This window comes from Verticillium alfalfae, genomic scaffold (assembly GCF_000150825.1).
Source record: "Verticillium alfalfae VaMs.102 supercont1.5 genomic scaffold, whole genome shotgun sequence".
Taxonomy (NCBI): Eukaryota; Fungi; Ascomycota; class Sordariomycetes; order Glomerellales; family Plectosphaerellaceae; genus Verticillium; species Verticillium alfalfae.
This window is the reverse complement of record NW_003315034.1, coordinates 19,023-36,819: the sequence shown is the minus strand read 5'-3', so window position 1 is coordinate 36,819 and position 17,797 is coordinate 19,023. Positions and strand designations below refer to the sequence as shown.

The 17,797-nt window shown below is 52.9% G+C and overlaps 6 protein-coding genes across 6 annotated transcripts; 3 read left to right on the top strand and 3 right to left on the bottom strand.

Moving 5' to 3' along the window:
* Positions 1–326: 326 nt before the first annotated feature.
* VDBG_04335 (GPI inositol-deacylase) lies at positions 327–4,171 on the bottom strand (the record flags this gene model as incomplete). Its single annotated transcript, XM_003004683.1, has 3 exons — positions 327–1,036; positions 1,128–3,251; positions 3,326–4,171. The coding sequence occupies 3 exons, from the start codon at positions 4,169–4,171 to the stop codon at positions 659–661; spliced, it is 3,348 nt and encodes a 1,115-aa protein (XP_003004729.1).
* A 342-nt stretch (positions 4,172–4,513) lies between these two features.
* On the top strand, positions 4,514–6,454 carry VDBG_04334 (DNA mismatch repair protein pms1; the record flags this gene model as incomplete). The annotated part of the gene is made up of 3 exons (XM_003004682.1): positions 4,514–4,791; positions 4,858–4,954; positions 5,040–6,454. 3 exons carry the CDS (start codon positions 4,759–4,761, stop codon positions 5,258–5,260), a joined length of 351 nt encoding a protein of 116 aa, XP_003004728.1.
* Positions 6,455–8,132: 1,678 nt separating this feature from the next.
* Positions 8,133–10,201, bottom strand: VDBG_04333 (conserved hypothetical protein; the record flags this gene model as incomplete). The annotated part of the gene is made up of 3 exons (XM_003004681.1): positions 8,133–9,664; positions 9,760–9,955; positions 10,035–10,201. 3 exons carry the CDS (start codon positions 10,199–10,201, stop codon positions 8,255–8,257), a joined length of 1,773 nt encoding a protein of 590 aa, XP_003004727.1.
* Positions 10,202–11,019: 818 nt separating this feature from the next.
* Positions 11,020–12,741, top strand: VDBG_04332 (NADPH:adrenodoxin oxidoreductase; the record flags this gene model as incomplete). Its single annotated transcript, XM_003004680.1, has 3 exons — positions 11,020–11,334; positions 11,389–11,847; positions 11,929–12,741. 3 exons carry the CDS (start codon positions 11,020–11,022, stop codon positions 12,739–12,741), a joined length of 1,587 nt encoding a protein of 528 aa, XP_003004726.1.
* Positions 11,998–14,018, bottom strand: VDBG_04331 (electron transfer flavoprotein subunit alpha; the record flags this gene model as incomplete). Its single annotated transcript, XM_003004679.1, has 2 exons — positions 11,998–13,529; positions 13,597–14,018. 2 exons carry the CDS (start codon positions 13,891–13,893, stop codon positions 12,786–12,788), a joined length of 1,041 nt encoding a protein of 346 aa, XP_003004725.1.
* Positions 14,019–14,641: 623 nt separating this feature from the next.
* On the top strand, positions 14,642–16,899 carry VDBG_04330 (transcription regulatory protein SWI3; the record flags this gene model as incomplete). Its single annotated transcript, XM_003004678.1, has 4 exons — positions 14,642–14,762; positions 14,850–15,406; positions 15,486–16,353; positions 16,511–16,899. 4 exons carry the CDS (start codon positions 14,642–14,644, stop codon positions 16,897–16,899), a joined length of 1,935 nt encoding a protein of 644 aa, XP_003004724.1.
* Between the last annotated feature and the right edge of the window lie 898 nt (positions 16,900–17,797).

Genomic DNA, 17,797 nt, shown 5'->3' with positions numbered 1-17,797 from the left:
GTGTGACGCACTAATCACTGCAAATCCGACAGCACCTTGCTCATGGCTGTCCCTCCTGCTCGTCGCTATGTATGATCCTTTGAAGTGAAATGCACGAATACTCCGAACTAATGCCTGTTACCCTTGTAAACCATCCAGCGCCGCCGTTGTTCCTGCAAGTATTATCTCTGAGTTATCTGTACAATCAGAATAGAGCTCGCAAGGCAATACATTCCATGACCCGAGAACCGAAATGATAGCGCAAAAGAAAGAGAGAAAGCAAAAGAACCAAATTACAACAGCGAGTCGTGCCCTTGCAGGACTCTGTCCATAGCCAGACAGGCGTACTGAGTGACCTCTTGCAGCCCATAAATAACAAATGCAAAGAATTTGTCCGCCGCTTGTTGACATGAATACCGAGTGCTATTTTATGGACTCTTGCTGCCTTTTGCATCGAATGATTCGCGAATGTCAAACAACGAGTTCACTCCAGTGAGGGACCAACCATCCGATGTCGAATGAATGACGACCAACCAAACAGCAACAAGATTGACCAGATAATGCAGCATGTATGCATATGATATGCCGTAAATGGCGGCATAAATAGCTGTGCTAAACAGGAAGATACTTGTTAAGTGCTTTGTCCTGCCAGCTAACCGAGGCACCATTTTGCCGGCTGTCAAGTTCTCGACCAGGAGAATGAAAGGCATAATCGAAAGAACGTTGTGGTGCGAAGAGAAAGGGGTGAGCCAATGAATTGCGAGGTTGCGTATCCAAACGGCAAGTATGGGTAAATTGATCGGTAGCACCCATAGCATGAGAAGCAGGATCGAATGGGCGTAATTGTAGAAATCATGGCTTGCGGTAGACCCGATTTCATTAGTGATTCGGAGAGCGCGGACCGTGTGATAGTTGAACCAGGCACGCGACCAGCAAGGCAAATTGGTTGGGTATGAAGGTCGACACCAAGAAGAGAAGCGAGCAGTCGTATTCCTCCCTCCCCTACGAGATGATGGACCAAAATGCTGACGTCGACGCTCGACGACGCCCATCCTGTCTTTACAAAAGTGGGCGTGCCATGTGTGCCCATAAAGTAATCTGAGTACGTGTGTCAGAGCAACTGTGGCGAGGTGTATAGCCACACACACACCAATGCATACAACACCGATAAGAGGCACTAGGAACCAAAAAAAGGAGTCCCGCGTGCCAGTCAATAGGTCATTGCTGTGGAAGTCGGTTGTGGGAGCATTTGCATCCCAGGAGTCCCACAATATGCCTGTGGTGGACGTCTCGGATCCTCTCAATGATAAGGAGAGGAGTGTAAGCGAGAGCAAAACTAATGGCAAAGATTGCTTCAGACAGCTGTCAAGGCTATCTGAGAAGGAGATAAACACGCCGGTGGAGTCATAGACCCGAAATTGCTTCCGAAGCACGAGAGACACTATAAGGAGTGGGAAAGCAGCAAAGACGGTTCGATATCGAATGACAAGCTTTCCCAAGCTGCCCAAGATGTCCACAGTAAGCCGAATCTCAAGGCTAGACTCGCAGGTTGGGTCAGTCCAGATTTGAAGGCTAAGGCCTTGGTCATTGGCGCGAGATGGTGTTAAGGGAGGCGGCAAAAAAGGTGCAGCGCCATGCATGCTCAAGTCTACTCTTCGCGCGTTGACGTAGAATCTTGACTCGTGAGGGTGGGCAAGATATTGTCTGATCATTGGCGAAAACAGAAGCTGCTTGCTACTGCACGCTGGACTGTGGATTTCGAGATGAAGGGCGACAAGGCTCGACTTGAGATTTGGGAATTTGACCTCAGTAGTCATCGGGCGATCTCCAGGCAGAGTCATTGTCAGGCCAAGGGCTGCCAGTCGCCCGGCGCCCACGGTTTGTATTCTTTTGGCTTGAGTTTCGCTGCTGAAGTCGGCCACAACAAATGCACTGGTGGGTTTGGCGGCTTTGTCAATGACAGCAACATAGAGGTACTCAGCAATGTCCTCCATGTCATACTGTAGAAAGATAAATGGCAGATGCCCTTGGCCAGTCTTGGACACAAATGGCTGAGCCGTGAGATCGGTGGATGCTGGCAGAAGTATTTGGTCGGCTGCCGCATTCTTGCACAACAATTTGACAGCGTCAACCTGATCGCTCAACGGTCCAAGCTTTAGGTGTACAAGCTCCGAGCTTTGAAGGGACTGGTGGCCAGCGGGGCTGCAAAATAGTACCTCAAGATGACCATGCTCGCTGGGGGAGTCCAGAGGACTGTTCGTGAGCAGGTTGAATTGCATGCCATTTGATAGTCGGTCAGATGGTATGCGAAGCAAGTGAGCCTCTAATTCCGGCTTTCCACCCAAGTCTCGGAGTACCAACTGCTCTCCATGTGCTGCGCTGGCGAGGAAATCGTCTCCAACGGTAAGAAGCGTCGTGGGTTCATTGTTAGACAGTGCCTTCTCTGCAGACATTTCCATGCCGGTCAGGAAGCGTTTCTTGAACATTCGCATCCTCTCAGCTCTCGGCTTAGTCTGTGATGGCCGACGAGCATCGATAACGTCAAAGATCGCACGCGTGAGAACTTTTCTGAACTGATCGCACCAGAGAATAGCTTGGTGATCCATGCTGGTCCAAACAGTAGGTATTCCAGTGGTGAAGACGGTGAAGCCATTCGTTTCCGGGACAAGAGATTCAATGTTGGCGTAATCGGAAGGTACGACGGTGTCCAAGCCGCCGCCAGCAATAGACACAAGGGTTACGTGCCATAGGGGGTTATCGTTTGCCCATTTTTGGGCGTAGGCTTGCCGCCAGTAATTATTGATGTCGTTGTAGATGCTGACTATTTGGCCATCGAAAGTAACCGGAGCGCGTGCGTGTGGAGCAGACATGGTGATGATGGTGTTGATTGAGTTGGACTGATAATTGGGCATGGTAAGCATGGTACGAGCAACTATGCCCCCCATAGAATGCCCAAGTATCAAGACCGAGGTCGGCTCGGGCAAGTCAACGCCCCTCGAGGTCATCCTAGGATCCTGGTAAAGCGCCAAAATGAACCGTATGGCTTCATTCAAGTAATCAGCCTGATCGAGCATAGTCTGGCCGTGGAAGGCCGTGATGTCTTCGTTGAAATCGACTGTAAAGAAATCCAATGGGCGCACGCCTCTGGCCGTCGTGTCTGGATCTTGTTGCAAAGCATCGTGGAAGTAATTGGCTGCCTCAGCGGCAACAGGTCGAACCTGCTTATAGCTACCGGCATTGCCGGGTATGAAAAGAACGGGTGCGCCTCGAAGCTAAGAAACATATAATGATCAGACTGCAAGAACGAAAGTGAAATGCGACAAGGCTGGCCTGGAATAGGAATTACCTTGTTGTTTGTGTCTATGCCCTGCTCCCGATAGAGGTACAACGAGTACTTCGTCGCGAAATGGGTATGTTCTGTATCGAATTCATGCAGACGTACATATGAAGGCCGCATATATGACATGCGACAACCCTTTTCCTCCACCTGGCGTGACCAGGAGGAGTCCACGATAGCGTATAGTAGAGTGATGCCCAGCACAGCAGTCATGAACGCCATCAGGGTAACGGAGAAGGGGCTGCGAAGTGCCGCTCGATATTCATGTTGTTGTGAAGGGTCATGCTTGCCATCCGTAGACGCAGCGTCGTGTCTCGCGGCTTCTGCGCGTTTGCCGCCAGGAGGGCGATCCGGCGAGGTTGAAGTGAGTGAGGGCGGCTGATGCGTTGAGATGGATTGCGTCTGGTCGGAGCTGTCGACCGCCGGCTGTGATGTATCCGACTTCCAATTGAAGCTCGCAGATCGCCGGGCGCCAGTCGGTAAGGGAGTGGCAGTGTCATCTTGCTCCTTCGAGCGTGGACTTGCGTCGGGACCGGGCTGGGCATGGTGCTCGAAGTCGGATCGTGGCCGATTGAGGAGCCAGGCTTCTTCGACTACCAGTGGCTTGTGGGACGGTTCGACGCTGTCCTCGCTGGACGCGGATGAGCGCCCCTTCATCGGGCCGGTAACTCTCACTGCGCTATGCCCTTGCAAGCAGAGGCCTACTATGGTGTCGGACGAAAGGTGTTGGCGATTGTTGGGAGGTATGCCGACAGCTCTTTGCTTCGGCAAGAAGGGGCCAGAAGCTTGGAAAGCCTCCTGGCAAAGGAGATAGGTAGTTAGAAAGTTCCACCGTAGACGCATAAGCTTATACATGCAACAGCTTAGGCAGGTAGGTATTCCACTGTAGTAGCTACCACAATCCAGGTACCCCGGCAAATGATGTGCCAGTGCATGCACTTCTGAGGTACCTTGGTGCACAGGCCCGTGTTTTTTCGAAGTCGTGGGGTCCACGGTGGCTCTGAGTGTTGGCAGGGGCCAGAGGCTGGATCCTCACAATCTTGGCTGCTAGTGCAGGACTTATTCCTCGCAAGTGAAACAGCTACTACGGTACTCCTTTACTGGTCGGCACTGCCAAACGGAGAGCGACTCCGAAACGGTACCAACCTCCATGTACCACTCGCGTCTGTGTGCCTGGTGCCAGGATGGATCGTAGCTACTCACGCGCTGCTCATGTTGTGCTCCACGAGTTTCCTCCCACTATCCACGAGGGATGGTGCCAACACGTTCAATACCACGCTGTCTTATATCAATTTATGTCCTGAACACTCATCATTTACCTCATTTGCCCCTTTCGCGCAGTCCGAAGTGTAGCAGAGGTGGTCTCCCAGCAAACGGTCAGGCCTCTGTCCAAGTGAGTGTGAGCCCCAACTGTAGCTCCAGTGCCGCAGACGCCGCTTGCCATGGCTGCCATTAAGGCCATCGAAGCCAATACTGTAAGAAATGAAGTTCCTTACATACAAGTACATCACCAAGGGAGCCTTCGCTGACCGTACCTCCAGGTTCATCGGATCCAATCTGGGCAGGTCATTGTCGATCTGTGTTCTGTGGTCAAGGAGCTTGTCGAGAACAGCCTTGATGCTAATGCTACGGCCATAGGTACGTGACGCCAAGCAATTATCTCCAACCCGATTTCTATGACAATTTCATTCCTCACACCTTTACTCATCTTGCCATCCTTCAGACGTGCGCTTCAAGAATCAAGGACTAGAAGCCATTGAGGTTCACGACAATGGATCTGGCATTTCGCCTGATAACTACGAAGGATTAGCCTTGAAGCACCATACATCCAAACTGGCGACCTTCTCTGATCTCAACACTCTGTCCACATTTGGCTTCCGTGGCGAGGCTTTGTCGTCGCTTTGCGCCTTGTCTCACTTCTGTCGTCACCTGCCTCGCCAATGACGCTCCCAGAGCGACCAAGCTAGAGTTCGAGCCATCTGGCAGGCTCAAGAGCACTACCGTCGTCGCTGGGCAGAAGGGCACAGTGGTAATGGTCAATAGCCTGTTCCACAACCTCCCTGTCCGGCGACGTGAACTTGAACGTAACATCAAGCGAGAGTGGAATAAGGTCATCACGCTTCTCAACCAGTACGCCTGCATACAGACTGGTTTGAAGTTTACCATTTCCCAGCAACCTAACAAGGGGAAACGCATGATTCTCTTCTCTACCAAGGGAAACACCACCGTCCGAGACAATATCATCAACATCTTCGGTGCCAAGACCACAGCTGTTTTGACGAGGCTCGACGTTGAACTTCAGTTTGAGCCATCAGCAGAATCAGGCTTTACTTCAGCAAAACAGCCTAATCAAAGCGCTTCCCCTGTTCAGGTCAAAGGATTCGTCAGCCGACCCGCGCATGGCGAAGGCCGTCAAACTCCAGATCGTCAAATGTTCTTCGTCAACGGACGACCTTGCAGTCTCCCTCAGTTTGCAAAGGTGTTCAATGACGTGTACAGGTCGTATAATTCATCACAATCACCCTTTATCCTCGCCAATATACAACTCGACACACATCTTTACGATGTGAATGTTAGCCCAGACAAACGCACTATTCTTATGCATGAGCAAAATCGCATGTTGGATTCTCTACGCGAAGCTCTCACATCCCTCTTCGAGTCCCAGGACTATTCCATCCCCTTGTCATACATGGCACCATCCAAGCCCGGACCATCCGTGGCCTCTTCACCACAATCCAACCCCGACAAGCAGTCGCAATTGCGTCGGGTGACTTCAGACACGAGCAACGACGATGGATGTCGGTCCACGGTGCCAGGGGCAGAGACAAAATACGCAGAAAATGCATCTGATAACCAAGTTTGTTTGACCCGGAAAGCTCAGCCGGTGACTGCTCAAGTACCTGAGTCTCCAGCCCAAGCTCTCATGAACCGCTGGATCGCCAAGCAATCGAACAACACGAGTCACGGAATTTATTCGGGGGCCAGTGAACCCAATAGCAGTTCTTCAGAAGCACAACACCGAGAATCACGGGCCAAGCCAATGCTATCCGTCAATCGTAAGGGTGTACAAAGTGAACCGTCGCATCAAGTTCTATCAAGGCCAGAGACCAGTATGACGAACCTCAGGATCACAGAAAACCTAACAGACTCTACGGATTTTGTGTGCTCGGATCATGACCCAAAGTTGTCCACTTCGAAGACGGTGGCTGTGAGCCCTACAAGCACACCACGAATTCAACGCAAGTCAGGCAGCCCTGTGATGGTGCCACTATCTCCCGAGGCGCCTGCTGGAGTTGCTAGCGCACATATAAGTGCTAAGGGACACTCTCACGAAGCAGCATCACATCGAGAACCCAGTCTGCCATCGTCTCCGACAGACGCATTACGCCCGGACGATAATCAATTGAGGAGCTATATAGCCTTCAGTGGCTGCCAGAAGCCAACGGTATCTCACGCCCAAAGCACCGCAACAGAAGTTGGGGGAAACAACCAACATCTCCAGCATGCCACTCTTAGAAACGATGAAGACCTTGAGGTGGTCCCTGCTCCCCCGTCTAAAAAAAAACGGCATCCGAATATGGCCGATTCAGACTCTGACCACCGAGTCCTCGTTGAATCAGGCTCGGACAGCGTTGATGATCACCGCGATGCTGTAGCGAAAACTCGTCGACAGCGCTAGTCATGATACAGATGAAGAGCTTCATCTTCATGTCGGGATGATCAGAGCAGTGCCGACTCGGAACCTCGTGACAAGATAATAGGAGCAGGCCAGGTGTTTGATGCGTTATCTTTGATCTCTAAGCGCAAGGATGTAACATTGCGATATGAGCAAACTGTCAAAACTGATAAAGCGGTTCTTCTTCCTGGTCTGAGGAAGAAGCAAGTGAGAGCAAGGGGCTTTCCGGCAGTCCACCCTCCGCCGCCGTTAAGGCCGGCCTGGAAGCCGAAAACGCGGAGGATAGCTCTCGCTCATCATCTCCAAATCAGATTTCGATGACATGTATAGTAGTCGGCCAGTTCAACCTAGGGTTTATACTTGCTGTCAGGCATGCGAGTGGCAGTGCAGATGGTGAGCATGAGAAAAGCCATGACAGCTTGTTTATCATCGATCAACATGCATCAGATGAGAAGTACAATTTCGAAAGGCTCCAGTCATGCACTACCGTACAGTCACAACACCTAGTTCAGCCCAAACAGCTCGAGCTTACTGCTCTTGAAGAGGAGATAGTAAGGGAAAACATATCGGCTTTGGAGGTCAATGGCTTCAAGGTACGCATCGACGACTCGGGATCGCAGCCAGTGGGATTACGATGCGAACTCGTAGCTCTGCCCTTGAGTCGTGAGACGACATTTACATTAGCGGACCTCGAGGAACTCATATCATTATTGGGTGACCATGACCTGACGGGCACCAGCCCTGCGCCTCGGCCCTCCAAAGTGCGGAAGATGTTTGCCATGCGAGCATGCCGGAGCAGCATCATGGTGGGCAAAGCGTTGACGCATCGACAGATGGAAAGGTTGGTAAGACATATGGGAGAACTGGACAAGCCTTGGAATTGCCCTCATGGCCGACCGACAATGCGACACATCTATGAGCTCGCCTCCTGGGATGAACATTCCTGGGTTCGGGATATGGGTCAGCGAAATACAGCGCAAGAAAAGGTCGCCTGGGCTTCGTATGCACGCACTGAGACATAGTTTCAACGACTAGCCAGGTCGCGAACGTTCACGGAATATGGAAAGTAGCCAGGCGCAGATTTCACTCAAGTTTTATATGCCTTTGAGTCACATAATCGCAGCATCGAGAAAGGTTGAGCATGTAGTAGCCAATGACTTGATTTCAGACCCTTCAACTCCGTATCCAACCCACCGACCCGTAAATTGTTTCCTTGCCGCACACAACATGTGTTTGACTCTGTATGCAAAGAGTTCAACTGTCTATTTGTTCAAAATGCTGAAGCGTGAATGGGAGGGAGGAAGTGTTGCGCGGCCTTCTTCTGCTATTTTGCCGCTGACATTACGTCGACTGAACGCTCCCACGGGTTGGCCGTCATAGTCATTCCCTGATGACACCTGGCGATTGCTTCCAATTATGATTGGGGGTGTCGCCGGTTTGAGCTGGCCATATGGTTTGGCGAAAAAGTCGGACTCTCGTTGAATCGAGCCTGTTCTGTGGGGTGGTGGCACAGGCGCAGTGTTCAGAGCATGCTTTTCATCAGCAATATCGTGACTGCCACTGAAGGACCGCGGATATGACTTTCTCTCGGGCGACGCAGAGCCATGCAGTGAGTTGTATGGTGCCACTAGTCTGTTCCATGGTGCAGGGGGGTTAGAGCGAAGCGGTTGGGGATGAAGGCTTCCAACATCGCCGTCACCACTTTGGTGGCCAACGCGATAATTGTCGCCATGCTCAGAGTCCGAGTCGTCTCCGTCGGGAACATCGTATCGCTTGTCAAGTGCGTCGTACGTCTTCTGGTAGCTCTCGCGGTTTCGCGCAGCGGCATTCATCAGCTGATTCCGGTGCTGTGTACGGGAGATCAGAGAGTCACTCGCACTCCACGTCTCGGTAAATTTTGCCACTCGCTGTTGCCCTGCGTGGGGACTAGCGGGAGCGTTGAGATCAACATTGGTAAGAGAACGAGCTGTCTCGCTTTCTTCAAGCGGAACCTGGGAATAGTAGCCCTGATGCATTGACGGCGGCTTTGACAACCTTCGTGTGTCTGTAGAGATGAATGAGTTGCGTGGTGACGAGTTGCTAGGAACGATCTGATACTGCCTCGAGGGAAAATCGGCGATCGAGTTCCTATTACTTGAGGAGCTTCCAGAATCGGCCCTGGTTCGGAGGAAGGGGATTGTTGGGGGTCGTGAAATGTCCTCATAGGGAAGACCTGAACGGCGACGGTCCTCGAGTGGCGTTGAGAGTCGCCTCTCGCTTTCAGTGGTGCTGGTGGTGGCAATGCTTGACTTGTTCCGGGTGTGCTTTGCCCGCGAGGTAAATCGGTCTTCGAGTGGGTTGAGGTCAGGGGGCATGCTTGCGATTCGGCGAAAGACAAGGCCCAGCCAAACGGAGATGCTCAGAGACACCAGATGAAGGGCACCGGCACCGAGGAACGTATACCCTACAGCAGGGACAAAGTAGTCAACAAGGCTAGCATCAGACAGGCGTGTCGTCCATGACGATCCATGGTTCCGGACGCTAAGTGCGCCGAACACATAACCAGGAACAATGCAGATGTCCGACACTGCAGCGAAGATCTGGTAAGCGGCCGAGGAGGCTGGAGTGCGACTGCTTGCAGGGCGTGACAGGTGGTAAATAGCGTAGGCGCAATGCAGCGAAACAACGCCGGGCTAGAAAGGTAAGCGGTTGCGCGCAAAGGTTTTAATTTGACGTGACAAGCAGTATGGCCCGTGACGTGTCGTCAGGAATGGGAATGAAGACTTACAGCAATCCGCAATACCCAGCCCACCACGACAGGGATGCCGGTGAGCAAAACAAGCAGGGTCAACAGCCCAGCGGCGCCAATGAATTGAAAAACTCTCAAGATCAACTGGAATACACGGAGACCTTTGATCCAGCCTTTCATTCTCGGGCTCAACGCGAGGTAGGTGGTGGACCGATGAGACAACACCATATGTGCGCTTTTAATCAGGGTAACAACCCATTAGCATTGAGCACCGGTAAAACAATCGGCCGCGGACAGAGGCGAGGTTCTCTTACTCGGGATGTCGATTAAAGGATATGAGAGGCCCATCGTGCTTCTTCGGCTTCGGTGCTTTGGGAGTGTAGCTGGCGCGGGTGACAGCCTTGGGATCGAAGGACTTCTCAGGCAGGCTACTCCCGCGACTCCCCATGGCTTCGTAGAGAAAAGGTTGCTGGACACCCATACTGGAATGTGCTAGGGTGGGACAATCGGAGGGTGCGTGTAGCTGGAATGTACTGCGGGAGAGTCGTCGGGGCCCAGTCGGAATGACAACTTGATGTCCCTTGCGGGGGTGGTTGGGAAAGCGGCGATAGGTTTGAATTGGAGCCAAATGGGGGTATCGAGTGAGATGAGCACAAAAGTCGACTCAATGCAGCAGTACTGAGGGCCAGCAAGTTACAATGAGCTCTCTGACGTTCTTGTTTGAACAGCATAATACAGTCAGGCGAGGCGGATTGACGCCGTCCATTCACTATTTTGCTGTCGCGAGCTGAACGCCGTTTCTACGGCAACGGCGCTTGGGTGGTAAGTAAGCTTATCTTATCAACCCGTATGTTCCTCCAACCTCAGGCAGACATATGACTGACCACTGTCTAGCTCGTCCAGAAAACATATGTGGCTCGAGCTCACCTGGCCCACGTTGTTGTTCATGGATTGCCTGAGACAGGTAGGTAGTCAGCTAAAGGCCGAAAGTGACCGGCGCTTTCGGCGCCGAGATAAAATCGTGATATTCGTAGATCCCTGGCACTGAGGACACTAAGCGACGCAGAAATGTGAATGGACTTGCAACTTTGAAAACCTGGCTGTTCGACATCTCCTTGTTCTCAATGGTTCGCGGAAGCATTTAACGGCGGTTCGGCTTAATGCTAACTCTTGGTATGCTTTACTACGCTGCATGAGTAAGTAGGTCTGTTGACTCCAGCGTAGGCTGCCACCATCGGTTGGTCTTACATCCAATACTACTAGTCACGCTGCAACCAACTCGCCGATTCTTCGTCCACGATGGGTTTACTCGCACTCACCGCGGGGACCAGGACTTCATGCGCCAGAGTCTCGTCGTTTCTGAAGCGCACAACCCTCCACCCCCAACCACATTTGACACGTCATGCAAGCACACAGTCAAGCGGCAGAACAGCTCCGCGTAGGCCAGACAAATCCTTTCGCATGGCCATTGTGGGATCTGGCCCTGCTGGATTTTATACCGCCTACAGAGTCATGTCTCGATTGCCCCAAGCCCGAGTCGACATGTACGAGTCTCTGCCAGTCCCCTATGGGCTCGTTAGGTTTGGCGTGGCGCCTGACCATCCAGAGGTGAAGGTATAAGCAATATGATTCCCATTATGCTTATTGTGCGCCGCTCACACAACACAGAATTGCCAGGGCAAGTTCGAAGAGATAGCTAGCTCCCCAAACTTTACCTTCGTCGGCAACGTCTCCGTAGGCGATGCGACTCACCAGCCGCACAGTCAAACTGTCCAACTGCCTACTTTGCTCCGTAACTATGATGCTATCTTGTTCTCATACGGCGCCATCAAGGACAGGGCACTAAATATACCCGGTGAGTCATCTCTTGCCGGTATATACTCGGCACGGCAGTTTGTTGGATGGTATAATGGGCTTCCCGAATCGGCTGGCCTCGCCCCAAATCTCGCCACAAGCGATGAAGCCGTCGTGATCGGCCAGGGGAACGTTGCTCTTGACGTTGCAAGAATCCTTCTAGAAGACGTTGATGTTCTGCGAAAGACGGACATTACCGATGAGGCTTTGGCCACACTAGCCACTTCTCGAATACGTCGGGTGCACGTTGTAGGAAGGCGCGGGCCAATGCAGGTAGGTCGAAACTTGCGAATGAAACAATACTCCCACATAGCTCACTGATGATTGTGAAAGGCTGCCTTTACTATTAAAGAGGCTCGGGAGTTGATGAAGATACCTGGTGTCGCATTTCACCCTGTGGAACCGTCTCTGATCCCCCCTGATCTCAAATCGCTTCCCAGGGCTACGAAACGCCTGATGGAACTGGTGGCCAAGGGGTCACAGGCACAAGTGTCGACCGCGCCCAGGTCATGGTCCTTGGACTTCTGCCTTTCACCGACCGAGTTTGTTGCCAGCGATGTCTCGCCTCACTTTGTCGGCAGCACAGTGCTCGAACGCACAGAGCTCACCTCCAAGTTCGATCCAAACGCCCAGGCGCAGCTGAAGGGCGAAAAGATCATTTTACCGTCATCCCTTGTCTTTCGCTCCATCGGATACAAATCAGCGCCGCTCCCGGGTTTTCAAGAGGCAGGTGTGTTGTTTGATGAGCGGCGCGGCGTCATCATGAATGATGGGCAAGGACGTGTTCTTCGAAGAACGTCGACTGAGCTTGAGACCGATATCATGTCAGAACATTCTCCTGGCCTTTACTGCGCTGGCTGGGTCAAGCGTGGGCCCACGGGAGTCATTGCAACCACCATGCAAGACGCTTTCGATACAGGCGACTCGATCGTACGAGATTGGCTCTCGGGTGTCAAGTTCCTACAGGCAGGAGACGATTCGAGCTCAAGCCCACTGCCAGGATGGGATAAGGTGTGTACAGAGATGGCTGTGAACCATAACCAGCCTACGGTGGACTGGCACGGCTGGCGCAAGATCGACCAAGCTGAGCGAGAAAAGGGACAGGAGAAAGGTAAGGAACGTGAAAAGTTCACAAGCACTAAGGCCATGCTCGAAGTTGTAGCATAAAGTGGATCAAGGATTATAATGGACAATCATTTCTGTACAATATTTTACTGCTTCAGCTTTTCCGTCAACTCCGGAACCTTGTCGAATAGATCACCAACGAGCCCTACATCTGCAACCTGGAAGATGGGAGCATCTGCATCCTTGTTGATGGCTGCGATGACCTTGCTATCCTTCATACCAGCCAGATGCTGGATCGCGCCAGAGATTCCCACGGCCATGTAAAGCTCAGGAGCCACAACCTTGCCTGTTTGCCCGACCTGCAAGCTGTTATCGGCATAACCGCTATCGACAGCAGCCCGAGAGGCACCAACCGCTGCACCGAGCGAGTCCGCGAGTGGGAGCATGACTTTGTCAAACTCCTCCTTGGACTTAAGACCACGCCCACCAGAAACAACCTTGCCAGCAGTGGCAAGATCGGGACGATCCGACTTGGTCAACTCTTCGGAAACCCACTCAGTCGTAGAGGGTGCCTTTGGGTCCACACCGGCCTCAACGGACGCTGAGCCGCCCGTCTCTTCAGCAGCAGGGAAAGCCGTGCCTCGAATAGTGACAACCTTGACCTTATCCGAGGACTGAACCGTAGCAATTGCGTTGCCGGCATAGATGGGCCGTACAAATACATCTTCACTCTCGATCGCGACGATATCAGACACCTGCTGCAAGTCGAGGAGCGCAGCTACACGTGGCATGATGTTCTTGCCGAAAGCCGTGTGGCTTGCGATGACGTGCGTATACCCGCCTTGCTTGATGTTCTCAACCAGCAAGGGAGCGAAGTTCTCGGGAAGACCCTGTCAAGACGAGAATGAAGTGTCAGCATTGGGTATAATCATGAATTATGTCAGTGGTAGGTCAAACCTTGTCATAAATTGCGTTGTCCACAGCAATGATCTTCTCAACGCCTTCCACCTTGGCTGCCTCCTGCGCAACAGCCTGGATGTTTCCTCCAGCAACGAAGCCGTGCACTGTGCCTCCCAGTTTCTTCGCTGCCGTGATGGAACTCAGAGAGCCATGGTTGAGCTGGCCCTCGCGCTGCTCCAATATCGCAAGCGTCGAAAGGAAACTGCGCCTTGCTTGGTTGGAGAGAGGTAGGCGCTGGAGGAGCGAGGCAGGTACTCCGCGAAAAGCGGCCCTTCGTGCAGCAGTGCAAGACATATTATCGTTTCGTATCCGCCGTAAGTTGAAAAATCACAGATATAGACTACAGTCCGCTCGAATGATTGAGTGGGCGCTGTACGAGGGCTTTGGAGCAGACACGCAGGGGGCGATTTGTGAACATTACGGATTTCGAATGGGCGTTCACTGTTGCGGTTTGTCACGGCCCGAGGTTGTCGTCCGTCATCGGCTGCTACTGATCAGGGGTGGGGCCACTCACCACAGTTATGTCATCACGTGAGTAAAGCCAGGACCCTCATAACTGGTTTCTCAGTGGGATGTGAAGGTTACTAGGACAGTGCCCCTGCAGATGTGGACGCTTTTGGACCGCCCATCAGCAGCAATCTGTTCAGTCAGTCAATCGCCTTCCTTGCCCAGCTGCCAGCCGCTGCCCTTTTAGAGAGACCCTCCTGCAGCACTTCAACCGCGCCCCCAAAATTCTTGAGACGCGATCACGCCTCGCGACAGGATCATCCACTTTCCACCCCCACGGACTCGCTATTCCGCAAAGATAACTCAACACACTGACGTTCGAGCAGAGAGTTCGCAGTTGGCTTGACGTTTCCTAGCGCTCCCTCTCTCTCGCTTGCTCTGACGCCCGCGTCAGGTCGACATCTTCACCAACGCGCACCGACTCTAAATCCCGTCGCGCGTTCACCGCGCGTTCTTCCGAAGAATTGATCTTGTCGCGCATCACTCACCACGAAGTCGCCTCAAGGACCTTTATATTCTCGCTGTCGTCAACACCATGGATGAACCGACCAACTACGGGTCGCCGGCCAATGCCGCGTCACCCACTAGCAATACCCTTCTCGCGCAGCCGCCGCTCGTGCCTGAGATAAGCAGCACCAGGCCGGATAACTCTGAAGGTTCGTTATCATGTTGGCGCTCTCGCCATCGAATCAACACCTGGTGATGATTTCGTTTATTCAACTCTAACATGTCTGTGGCTCCAGATATCCAGATGGGGGAAGCCGTGACCAATGAACCCATTGTCAAGCAAGACAGCGCCACCCCGGCCCCGATCACAGCTTCGGATAATCCTCTGGATGCACCGGATGGTCCCGCAGCCGAAACCACCATCTCGCGCGATGAAGATGACGCCGAGATTGGGAAAGATGCAGGCGATGAACCCGATGCCGACGCTGCTGTCACTGGCACGGAAGCAGAAGGACAGGAGGGCAAGACAAAGGAAAGTGTTGAGGCAGCTGCCCGTGATCATCTCATTTCCCAGACCCATGCCATAATATTGCCAAGTTACAGCACTTGGTTCGATATGAACATGGTCCACGAGATTGAACGTAAGGCCATGGCCGAGTTCTTCAACAGCCGCAACCGCAGCAAGACCCCTGTCGTTTACAAAGACTACCGCGACTTCATGATCAATACCTATCGCCTGAACCCCGCGGAATACTTGACCGTCACTGCTTGCAGACGAAACTTGGCAGGTGATGTCTGCGCAATCATGCGCGTTCACGCCTTTCTCGAGCAATGGGGCCTCATCAACTACCAGGTAAGTAACTTGCTATTACTGCTGGACGGTCTCAACCAGCACACTATTGGACTCAATTGTATGATGCTGACATTTCCAGGTGGATGGAGATCACCGACCCTCTAACATTGGTCCCCCTTACACAGGCCACTTCAAGGTTATTTGCGACACGCCCCGTGGCCTGCAAGCCTTCCAGCCTTCGGCCGACGAGGAGATGACCAAGGGTAAGCAAAGTGTAGATACCGACAAGAAGGCCTCGGCTGCACAAGCTGCGAAAGGAGATTCCAAGCTAGAGGTCAGTCGAAACATCTATGACGGAGACGCCAAATCAACCAACCTCAACGCCACGACCGAGGTCAAAACCAACGGGGAGACACCAACCACAAATGGTGTGTCGGCAAACAAGGAGGCGTCGACGGGCCCCATCACGAAGGTCAACTGCCACGCCTGTGCCGTCGACTGTACTCGTCTGTACTACCACGCTCCAACGAAGGAGGGTAGCGCCAAGGCAAAATATGAAATATGTCCCAGCTGCTTTCTTGATGGTCACTTCCCTGGCGATTCGAACAAGTCACAATATACCCGTGACGGGGACGGTGCGCTTATCCGTCAGGACAACCCCACGTATACAACGGTGCCAGAGAGAGATGCTCCATGGAGCGATGCGGAACTCTTGCGACTACTGGAGGCTCTCGAGCGTTATGACGAAGAATGGACCGACATTGCAGAGCACGTCGGCACTCGTACTCGCGAGGAATGTGCACTTCAGTTCCTGCAACTCAGTATCGAGGACAAGTACCTTGAATCTGAACTCACCATTCTTGGGGCTCATGGTGACAAGCAAATTCCATACAACCAGGCCGACAACCCAGTCATGTCTGTCGTTGGATTTTTAGCTAGTTTGGCTGACCCAGCCACCACAGCCGCGGCTGCCCACTCTTCCGCCGACGAAATGAAGCGTCGTCTACGTAATCGTCTCGAAGGCGGAGAGTCACGGGAGACTGGAGCCTCGAATGGCAAGGCAAAGAAGAGATGGTGATGCAATGGAGGTGGACATTGAACAGGAAACGACCACGACAACCGTTACCACAACAACTGTTCGCAAAATGGCATCGATACCACTAGCAACAACGGGAGCGCGCGCTATTGGTCTTGCCACGGAAGAGGAGCGTGAGATGACGCGACTGGTGTCAGCGGCGGCCAACGTGACGCTGCAGAAGCTGGACCTGAAGCTTAAGTATTTCAATGAGATGGAGGCTCTGCTCCAAGCCGAGCGTCGCGAGCTTGAGAGAGGCCGACAGCAGTTATTCCTTGACCGACTCGCATTCAAGCGAAGGGTCAGAGAGGTCCAGCAGTCGTTCAAGACAGCGGCGGCCACGGGTACCGACCAGGGACTTCGACTGGGAGATGATATATTGATGGGCAATGGTAGGCTTACGGTACAATCAGTTCCAGGAGCCGATACTGTGCAGCCATTGAGCAGTGGGGGCAAGGTGCAGAGCCTGGAGATTTGATGAAGGGGAGGTTGTCGATTGTGGTTCTGGGCCAAACCAGAACCGAACGAGGGATCGATCACACTAGTTGGTACTACGGCGTCGAAGGGGGTTCTGGGGAATTTTGGGCTGGGCGGCTTCATGTCGCTTGGCACTCGCGGATGGCATGGGATGGTTCTTGGTTTCGTCTCGTCTACTGTTGTTCTGCTTGAGGCTGTATCATCAATAACAAACTTATACATTTCTTCGAATAGCTGATTACGAAACGACGCCCCCGCTCCGGCTCTGAGAAGCAAGCACCGGCCGGCCTCCGTCAGTTGAGCCGCTTCGCGTTTGCACCATGGTGCATGTGACAGCTTGTGCGGATAGACTCCCCTACAGAGTACATGTAGTTCATGCACTGCTTGTATCGGCTGCACACTGTCTGCCCGCTACCTCATCCCGTTGTTACTCCACATGTAGGCTGACGGTGTACTACTAACCTCGGCACACTCACACAAGGGGGCCGGGGGGGGGGGGGTTCGCCGAACAAGCGTCTCATCAAGTCTTCCATGTCATTTCAAGTTGACAGTGCCCGTAACGGCGAGGGCCGAACACTGGGCTGCTGTTAGGTTCCAATTTTTACTAGGCCGGCGATTGAAGCCAGCGAACAGGACAAGGTACGCGCGAACGGGATCGGCCCAAAGGCTCTATGATGAAAACATGAGTTTCGTGTTTTCATACCCCAATACACGCACAGTCATTCGGCCTCCACATCCAGCGTTGCCAGCGTGTTGGCAAAAGAGATCCACATAATATTCCCGTAACCGACTACCGACACAAGTCGAGTTAGAACCCCGCCATGCCAAACTCGCGCTAATTCTGGGCTGGGCCCTGGGAATCCTTGTCCCTGCTTACGACAGCCTAACCCGTATGCGGC